This window comes from Chaetura pelagica, unplaced genomic scaffold, assembly GCF_000747805.2.
Source record: "Chaetura pelagica isolate M959 unplaced genomic scaffold, ChaPel_1.0 scaffold132, whole genome shotgun sequence".
Lineage (NCBI taxonomy): Eukaryota > Metazoa > Chordata > Aves > Apodiformes > Apodidae > Chaetura > Chaetura pelagica.
This window is the reverse complement of record NW_009952709.1, coordinates 2,942,176-2,952,649: the sequence shown is the minus strand read 5'-3', so window position 1 is coordinate 2,952,649 and position 10,474 is coordinate 2,942,176. Positions and strand designations below refer to the sequence as shown.

At 46.1% G+C, this 10,474-nt stretch overlaps 1 protein-coding gene across 1 annotated transcript in view; it reads right to left on the bottom strand.

Moving 5' to 3' along the window:
* PAPPA (pregnancy-associated plasma protein A, pappalysin 1) overlaps positions 1-10,474 on the bottom strand; it is a 182,973-nt gene that overhangs the window by 9,065 nt on the left and 163,434 nt on the right. The window contains exons 20-21 of the mRNA XM_009994319.1: positions 6,488-6,559; positions 2,224-2,322 (exon numbers count right to left, since the gene is read on the bottom strand). Of these exons, the coding sequence (XP_009992621.1) occupies positions 2,224-2,322; positions 6,488-6,559 (171 nt within the window). The remainder of the gene's footprint in view (positions 1-2,223; positions 2,323-6,487; positions 6,560-10,474) is intronic.

Here is a 10,474-nt window from a genome sequence, read left to right as displayed (position 1 = left end):
GGTGTCAGCGGCCGCTTTGCAGGCAGGGAGGTGCTGCCTGCCCCCTCCTCAGCTTTGATGCTGTGGCTCCACAGGCTGGGTTATTATTCCCCCTTTTACCCTATAAATGTAATAAACTGGGACTTAGCATCTTGCTTTTGGCATGGAAGGTCCAAGGAGAAGGTAGTATTTCTCAGTCCTCCCGAGAGCCTTATTCAACCCCTGGGATGTTGGTGGTGTTTTGAGAGAGATCTTTTGGAAGCTGAATGTGTACTGTGGAAGAAATGGGCTCTGTGGTTTGGCCCTCAAACTGTGTGATCTCTAGGATGGGGGTTTCTAAAGCATGAACTAGGGCAAGTCTAATTCCCCTGGTCACAAAGATACAGCTCCCAGTGAAGTCAGTGGAAGCAGACTTCTCTCCAAAATGCTTCAAAACCTCCCTCTCCACGGGGAAAATCCATCCAATGTGTGACTATCTGCCTATCTCTGAACCACTTGCCCTTTGAATCTGGCAGTTTTAGCACAAAACCCAGTAACCAACTGGATTACAAGGCACTTTCCCCCTCTTGGGTGGTCACTTCACTTATGGGAGGCAGTGAAGCAGCAGATATTTTGACCGTGACTCGCCTGACTGGTAAGTGTTCAAGACTCTGTGCAGATCCCACTTTGTCTCAACTCTCTGCCCAGCAATAAATTCTGCTCCCTAACCTTAATCCTGTTCCTCTCCCCCTCAGATGGGCACCCACATCCCTTGTGTCTCAGTCCCAACCCCACCCCAGCAGTATGATGTGCCCTCAGCTCTTGTCTTGACAGGACTGGTTTGGGTCATTCCCCTCCCAGCCACCTCCCTTCCATTCCTCTGGCACCTCTTGGGAGTTTTCATTCCATGCTCTCAAGCCTGGAAACAGAGAGATAAAGTTTCCCAGACATGCTGTTGTAGGAGAAGACCTACGGCCATGCTGAGCTAGTGGGCACTTCCAGCTCTGTCCTCCCAGCTGGTGGGCTTGCGAGGCCAACAAGCAAGCTGTGCCTGCCCTTGGGCTGCTCCTCCAAAAGAGGTGGAAAACAGGCAGAGATAGGCATCTTGGAGACAACTCTGAAGATGAGCTGCTGCTTGTCACCCAGCTTGTCTCTACAGTGGTTGTTTCAGCAGGGAGCCCTGTCCAGGTTCTCCATGCCCTACTCCAGCCTCAGGTGACAGGAAGGCACACCTGCCCATGCTTCCCTCCCAGCATGTGGCTTGCAGGGACACTTGCAAAAGAAACACAGCAATACAGGGCAAAAGTGTCCTCAAAAGCACCGTTAGGAAAACTACCTCTTCCCCAATGGAGAAATTAAGTCCTTCCACTTGCCAAGACACGTCCACTTCCCTTCCCCAGTGTTCCCACATGGGCCAGAGACAGCCTACAGTACTGTACCAGTAAGGGATCTTTGGCTGAACCAAGGAAAAGAAACATCCAGCAAAAGCTGTATGGCAGTGCATCCCAGCATTCAAATACACGTTGTGGGAAGAAAACATTTTCTTTCACTTGTTTGGGTCCTACTTCTGCATTTTTACCATTTTATCATTTACATCACATTGCTGTGTGATACAAACCAGCAGATTTCATTTTCCTAAGCAACCTCTCTGCATCAAATAATGTCTTTATAAATCTCTGCCACTAACAATGCCCAGTGGTTCTTTTGCAAGATTTTCAGGTCCTGGTCTATGTAGTTGGTTTGTGCAGAAGATATTTCCCATTTCTGCTCAGCCCAGCTGCCCCTACAATTATGTTTTTGTTTTGCTCTCTGTTCTTTTCCTAATGACTCCTAACCTTTAATTTCCTTTCTGAGCAGGGAGGGTGGATACCAGGATGGGCAAATATAACCTTTCTCAATGTTTCTGTGTGAAGGTCTCCTGAGCAGTAGGTGCAACTCTTCTGATGAACATGTCCCAGGGTTTGGGAGGGAGCCAGCCTTTTTCTATAGAGAAACTAGAGTTTATTTACAGTAAGAATGAACAAACACCTCTGACTACTTTCTTTAAGAACCTCCCTGGTTGTGATGTGAAATGCAGGTGCAGCTCAAGAGAGAACTTCAAAATGAACCAGCAAGAACTCACTGCCTCTGGTGAGCTGATGCCTGGACTGAAGGTCCTTCTGAGACCTTACACCTTCCTCATTCTAGCAAAAATAACTTTCTTTCCAGGTGCAAAAAAGCACTCTTCTAGGAATTCCCAGTGAAATGAGGAAAGGGCACCCCTACCTTTTTGGTCTTGACTGTTGAGGCACAGCAGTCCCCACCATCATAGTTGCAGAAGGCTCGGTTGTTGATGGAGTCACAGTAGTTGTCCCCCATGAAAGGCTGAAAAAGGAAAAAGACAAACAAGACTGAGAACATAGACATGGATAAAACCTGTAAACAATGTATCAGAAGGAAGAGATGAAGCCTTGAAGGAGCCTTGCAGTGTGTAACATTATCATCCACCCTGAAAAGCGAGAGAATTGTTCTCTTCTCCCTTCAAAGAAGATGGGGAAAAAAAGACACTAGATGGAAGGGAAATGATCCTTCCTTGGTTTTTCACATCCCACATGAGATGATGCTTAGGAATATTAATTGGACTAGACCCAGAGACAGCATCAAGGCATTTAAGATTGTAGCACTTTTTGATAGTATTAAGTTAACCTTCCAAAACTATGTGGGTTAAGAAGAAGGTTACGTATAACAGCAAAACTGCCTTGCTTTTAATACCTGTACTCTCCACCACAGTTCTAACTGTGCAACAAGTGTCAGCAATGAGGTCACAAAACTTATCACAAAGAGAAATGGAAGTGGCCTGAGCTCAGCACAGGGCTCACCTGCTCTCCTTCTCTGACCAGCAGTGACTGTACGTGACCTTGGCCATGTCACATAATCTCCCTCTGTTCCACAGCTCAGAGCTGGGATAATGGCAATTATTCAGAGGTACGTTGTGAAGAACTATTAAGTAGAACTCATAAATCACCTTGAAAATGTGGTCACTAGCCTGTGCAATGAGATCACTAGTCTATGTGTTGTACAGGACCTGAATAATAATCACGATTCTGAAGAACATGCTTGAAATCTAATTCTTCATTACATGTTGGAGCACTCTTGGTCAGCAAGTACAAAAGACTTTCTTGGAAGTCAAAACTGCCTGATGCTAAAAAAGGCCCATGTAGGGACTATGAAACCCAGGCAGCTCTGAAAGCTCACAAAAATTGATGCTCAGCAGAAAGCACAGTCATATCTCTGTAATGCTTCTTACACCCACAGGCTCATGGGGCCATTCCCGTTTTATCTGCTCTTTGGAAAATTCATTTATTCTGCACAGTGAAACACACACCAGGGACTTTCCTACAAGAAGGCGTCATTGCAGAGTGGGTGGGGAGGGTTGGGGAGGTTTCCTGGGAGGATTTTGTAGCAATTGCAGTACCAGAGTCTCCCTGATGATAGATAGCTGAAGCACCAGCAAGAAGAGCTTGCTGTGCTCTCCCCAGACAGAACCCTGGCCACACTCAGCAGTGTTGAGATGGACACCATGGAGTGCTGGAGATGCAGGTTTTTACTGCTGATGTTTTATACATTTAAATATTTCTATGAAGGTGTAGGAAATGCAGGCAATGATGACAATATCAGACCAGAGCAGGACTAGCAGGAGGTAACTGTCTCACTACGTGTCACTTGTTTATCTACATGCAAATACTACAAAAGCTGACAAGGAAATCAGAGTTACAACGTGCAGCTCCTGTCCCTGTAAACTGGCTTCACTCCAGTGACTTCCACAGAGATTAACTTATTTATACAGGCAAAGACTTCAACTTGCAAACACCCTTCCAATTTAATTAATATGCTAAGAGTTAAAAAGGAGTGATTTATGAGTAGCTAGAGAATTTTTTTATTTTTTTATTTTTTTTATGCCAACCATGTCATATTAAAAAATGTGAACTTTGCCCAGCCTCCCAAGACATTTTGTGGCCCTCCCCATGTTTCTCTTGTACTGCTTGGCTGTGCCTACTTGTCAAGTAAGGCTTGCCTTTGATTTCCCCATGACTGTGTCTGTACTCTACACCTATGAACGCTGGAAACTCAGTAAAAGAAACTTGTGGAAGACTTTGCCTTTCCCTGCCACTGGCACGGAGTAGGCAAGTCAGTCTTTTGGAAGAGAAGAATGGGACAAACAGCATCTATTCTGGTTTGGTACCAAAATCTTTGTTTTGGACACCCTGGAGACCTGCCTCTGGAGAGTGAGGTTTCTGTAGGTCTTCAAGCACATCTTAGTGCTACTATATTTTTTTAAGGACTATACAAGTAGTCAAGAGGGACTAGTTTCCTACCGAAACAGCAAAGTTAGAGGTCAAGAAATACGGGGCTGGCTCCCAAACCTCAGCTCCTGCCACTAGGGAGCGACAAAAAATCACGTTGGATTACCACTGTGATCACCATGAGCAAAATAATGCCCCTCTTACTCAGAGTCCCCTCCTAACGCTAAGGATGTTAATACATTAGGGATTGTATCAGCTTAATGGCCCAGTATTATTGACCTACTGGCTTATTAGTCCCTGTTTCCACAATCGTGAAAAAAAGGTTTGGTGACGATGCCATTTCTTCTGAAATCTTAATGCCAGAGAACAAATACTGGTCCATTCATGAATCCTGGAAGCATCAGGCTCTAAAAATGATGCTAGTGGCCATCATAAATTGTCTGGCAAAGTCTTCCGAGATGATGGATGGGGATGCAGTGACACTGCTGAATGACTGATGAGAAGATAGTTCTTATTGGTGCAGAGGGATCTGGCAATTAACAGTGATGGAAGGGAAGAAAATGCTGAGAAAAAGCACGTCAGTAATAACGGCTTCTGGTAAATTATTACATCATTGCAAAGTTTGCCTCAGTAACTATCCTTAAACAGCAGGAGAATGGATACCCAATGGTACATCAGCACCTGAATGGCATTTCTTAATGGTCACTGGATGTTATTTTAGCTCTCTATGGAGAATAGGGGCGCCCAGCCAGCCTGCATGAATTTAATTGTGTGAGATGGCTTATGACATTCAGAGTCCTGACAGCAGAATGCTTTTCATTTAGGGAACAACTAGACAGAAACTATTACATTGTTGGAGAGTTATTATCCTCATGGGCTCAACATTTGTATGCAAAGGAAACCTGTCTTTCACTTCAAGACAAATCACGTCGCACAGCAATGTGGTCTAGAGTTTTGTGTCAGCTTTAGGAGCTCTGTGCCATGTTCTGCCACTCCAGGAAAGTAACTTCAATGAGCTTGTAAAATTGGGTTACTGGGTGCTGAGAGCACAGTCAGTGCTGCAGAAAGTCAGCAGATGTGGGGTCATGGCACAGCTCTTCCACTGCCTGTCCATCTAACCGAAGTAGACATCTACCCCTCTGCCTGTGAGCTACCCCACTTCTAAGATGGTCATGAAGCTTCCCAGCCTTACAGACGTGCCACAAGGATTGACTTCCTGACATGGGTGACATTCTGAAGGGCTGGTATGATGGAAACTGCATGAGCACCATGACCCAGCAAGAGATGCTCCAGCCTTGCAAGCATCTGAAGACCTCTCAGATTTTAAGGACTGTTGCCAGCAGAAACAAAGTAATTGCTTTTTTTTTCAAATAACACAGAAGACAGTAATAGTATATCACAGCTGAATTGCAACTGCACTTTTCTGATTTTTTTTTATTTTTTCTGGTTCAGACTGAGTTGCACAGTGAAGGGACGTGTGACTTGCTCACTGTCCAGCTGTGCCCTCCACCCAGTGGTATAATTTCTGCCTCTGGCTTTCATAGAGTCACAGAATGGTTTGGGCTGTAGGGGACATTAATGACCGTCCAGTTCCAAGCCCCCTGCATGAGCAGGGACACCTCCCACTAGATCAGGTTGCTCCAAACTCCATCCAACCCAGCCTTGAACATTTCCAGGAATAGGATGGCCACAACGTCCCTGGGCAACCTGGGCCTTCACAGTGAAGAATTTCTTCCTAATATCTAACCCAAATCTGCTCTCTTCCAGTCTAAATGCTTTACCTTTCATCCTCTCACTCCGTGCCCCTGTATAAAGTCCTTCCCCAGCTTTCTTGTAGGTCTCCTTTAGGGGAAAGTTCCCCCTTTCCTAAAGTTTCTGCACACACCAAAGCCTTTGAAAGAACCAGCCTTCTGATAAGATATCAAAATAAAGAAAAAACAACTGAAGGTTTTCTGAACTTCCCAGAAATTCCCAGATCCTGGGAAATTTTGACAATCTACCAATGTTGTTGAACCATTTGATATTACCTCCTATGATAGTCACCTAACCATCAGCTCTAGAAAAACCACCAGTTTCACCATGGATGATGCAGGAGATCACAGTCTATTTGACAGGATAAGTCAGGACAAAAGCCTTTTTGCCCCCATTGAAGAATCAGCATTTACACCCCAGGTGACTGCAAGTGACTGTCACCATCACACTTAGGAGGGAGAGCCTGGGCCACCTGAGCTAACACAAAAGCTCACCTCGCAGCCTTTGACACAATGAATCAGGGAAGGGTGAGGGTACCACTTGAGTCCTGCCGTGCAGACAACGCTCTGGAGGGGAGAAGAAAAAAAACAAAACAAAACAGGTTAAGACAAAGGAATCAGTGTACAGAAAGTCAGCATGCTGGCTCCTATGGCTCTCCTGTACTTAACCAATGAAGTTCAGTTCCTAACACCTCTTGTGTTTTCAGGACCTGGCTGTTCTCCAGGTATTTACAAGAAGTGTTGGACTTGACACTTGCAATAACAGAACATTTGAGATTAAAATAATATTTAAGGTTCTCCTAAAATGTCATATCCAATATTTCACTCATGGTGGAGGAATGTGGCAGGGAAAGGCAACGGCACAGGTCCACTGTCTTGCTCTTGGGTAGGGGGTGAGACATTTTAGGAATGAACCGAGGGATTTTTTTGGTTTTATTTTGCTAGCCATCCTATCTCTGCTTCTTGAGGATGCTAAAGGTGGACTCTCAGATACATTTTCACACCATCCTTTAGATTTAAATGGAAGCATCTTCCACTACTTGCCTTCAGAATAACCTCTAGAAAGGACTGCTACATTAGAGAATCACAGAACCACAGACTCCTAGGGGTTGGAAGGGACCTTGAAAGATAATTGAGTCCACCCCCCCTGCCAGAGCAGGATCACCTAGAGCACATCACACAAAAACTTGTCCAGGTGGGCTTTGAATGTCTCCAGAGAAGGAGACTCCACAATCCCTCTGGGCTTTCTAATAATTTCTGTATTTATGATAACTTCTGGAGTGTGGTTTGGGGAAAAGATGATGACAGACCCAGTGCAGACTTTTTTTTTTCCTGTAGACAAAGAGAACTTCATTTTAAAGAGTGGATTAAAAGTTTGGCCAGTCACTGGAGATGGTGGTTCAATACCATGGAGGTCTAGGAATAGGACTCCCAATCATTCACCAGGACATTAGGCACAATGTTCACTTTGAGTTTCCATCTATGGACGAAATACTACAATGACCAGTTGGGCAAGATGAAGCCATAGGCACTTGCCCAAGAGCAGGGGTCAGGGTTGGATGGAGGCCTGGGGAAGGAAGGGATTTACATTTGGGAATACCTGACGCACAAGCCATCCCTTCCCCTGTTTATTTGAGGGCTAATTTAATCCATCTGCAGGGGAACCTCAGCATGTTTTTACAGTTTCTGTCATTTGAGGCTTACCTGGCGTGTGCTAGAAAAAGGACTTTTATACTATCTGACTTGGGCTGTTTATCTTTCCGATGCTCTCGGATTTTCCACTATTAGTCAAGCCCAGCTTGCCCCACCTGCCTCACAACAGGGCCTGTCTGTGTGAGAGGAGAAGTGGCCGGACGAGGAGGGAGGACCTTGTTTTTCCCCTGGGAAGGAGGTGCAAGGTGCGGGGGCCCTGCGGTGTCAGACATTCCCCCAGCACCTCTTGTCAGACAGCAGGAGGTTTCCAGGCTGTTGCCTGCCACAAATGGTGAGGGTTTGGGGTTTGTTGTGGGGTTTTTTTTATCCCCCCACCCTTCTGTTTACAGTACTTGAAGAGGGAAAAGAAAGGAAACTTTTCTGGGTTTCAAAGTAAACAAGACCAGTCAACAGACTGGAAGGGGGAGTGTAAAGGAAGCAGTTCAGGAGCAGTTGAACCCAAGAATTAAACCAAAGTAGAAAAACTCAGGCATTTGCCTCCCATATCCAAGGCCAGCCAGACAATAAGTAGACATGCACTTCCAAAGAGCATCTCACATTCCCTTGGTAGGAAGCATCAATATTTACAAACCTCTTGGTACGTGTGAATGTGTGTGAGCATTTGGAGCTAAGAAAAGGGGCCAAACAGCCCTGAAACAGGCTCTGAAGAAAGGGCGTTTTCAAGTGAGAGCAATTCCTTGAAGGTAACTCACTGAGTCCTTTCCTGACTCTCCCAGTATAAAGCCCAGTACCCCCCGTTAGAGGATGGAAGGTGAAGCCTCTGCTAGAATGGGGCTCTCCCTCAAGGTCATCTCAGTCCCAAGGAATGCACAGCCTTTGGCTGGGCATCCTCCCAGGAAAAGGACTGCAGCCCTGGGCCACTCTCCATGGTATAGGAAAGCCCATGGGCTTGTGGTGGTTCATCATTGGGTCAATGGGACCCTGACTGCTTGGTACCTGCTCATGGTTTAGTGTTACCAGGCACAAAGGTGCCATAGGGAGTTGTGTGGGGCAACTGTGATAAACAAAGACATCAAAAGCAAGAAAGGAAGGGCACAGGCAGCAGGACCATGGGATGTGAGTGGGTTCTGATGGCACCAGTGTGTGCAGAAAAGAAGGTGGACTTACACAGCCAACAAAGGATGAAATAAGAGGTGGATGGAAGGACAATAGCCAACATGTGCCAAGTGGTACATGGGAGATAAAGCCCATCTGGTCGCTGTCTTTGCGAGCCCCACCCCTTCCCCGTGCCACCATGTGCTCCAAGCTGCTGCAGTGACATATGCCATCCTCATGGCCCTGGCTCCCCTTGTGCATCAGCTGCTGCAGCACAGCTGCCCTCCTGTGCAGCTGGGATACTGACATTGCTCCTGTCCCCATCCCAGAAATGCCATCCAGCTACAGCTGTGTTTTTGTGGCTGGGCCTCCATCTGCTGCAGAGGGAGAGGAAGCCGGGATGAGCTCCCACAGTAGGTAACAAAGCCAAGAAAGGAAATCAAGCTGTAATTTTCTCCTGGTGAGGGAGGACCCAGTGCCTCCAGTCACAGCTCTTCCCTCCCATGGTGGGACTAACACAATGATGTCAACTATTTGCAGGCTGCAGAGGGGATTAAGTTTCCCCAGGAGAGGCGGGTGGAGAGCTCTCCTCCACCTTAGATGGGACAAGTGTCCCCCAGGGCTGAAGCCTAGGGACTGGCATCTACTGGTCTGAGCTAACTCTCTCCTCAGGCACTAAATGAACATGACAATTAACTGTGGGCTTAATGCTGCAGTGGTGAGGGGATTGGCTGCTGCTGCCAAGGGACAGGAGACACGGCACACTAGGGCTGTTTCCTCCTGTAGCTACAGACAGAGTGGGAAGTCTTGAGCTGCTACAGGGCAATAAGTCATTTTATCACTCTGTGGCTCAGTTTCCCTGCCTGCAAAATGAGCCCAATACTTACAGAAAGAGGAGAGGGGATGGAAGGAGGAAAACTGCAAACCTTACATGAATAGGGGAGTATTGAAGGAGGATTCCCCTTAATGGCTTCTGGACATCCAATATCCCAAAGGCTTGCAGTGTCACCAGCAGCTGGGACGTGTCCTAGGCACTCTGAGGAGATGTGACCATGCTCAGCCTCATCTGAAGGAGAAGTCAAGTCTTGCCAACCCTTTCCAGGCTATCCCAGGCATGCACTTGCTTGCACAGCATTTGGCCTGTTCCTGCTCAGTACAAAAGCAAGCACCCAAATTCAAACAACCTAAGAAATTAGGTGTCTGCACAGTTTCTCTGTAGTCAGTGGGGAAGAGTTGTCACTCTGCCTTTCTGTGACATTTCACTTTTTTCTCTGCACTGCCTGCACATCCAGCCTTGGCAGCTCTATCTCTGGGTATCTTGAGCAGCTCTCTGCCCCTTGCTCATGCAGAGGAAAGGGGAAATCATGGGAAGAGCAGTGGTTGCTTTGAACATGGTCTGTTGCAGAACAACAGACACACAAAAAATGTCAGGTGCATTATTTTTTCCCTGCTGAAAATACTGATCTGGAAGTCCCTGCCAACTTGCACTGATTCCAACAAACTCTTTCAGACTCAACAAAGCAACTCCATAATATTTAGACATTTTTCAATATGAAGTATCTGTTGCTGTTGTTCCTTTGAGAGGACACTTAATTTCTACTTTTTTTTTTCTTTTTTTTTCTTTCATTAAACCAAAGGTTTAAAAAAAAAAAAAAAATCCTAGGAAATTAAATGCTAAGTTGTGTACAAAACAGCATGTTTTGGGGGTTTTTTTCCTCCAATGTTTCGGTTCAG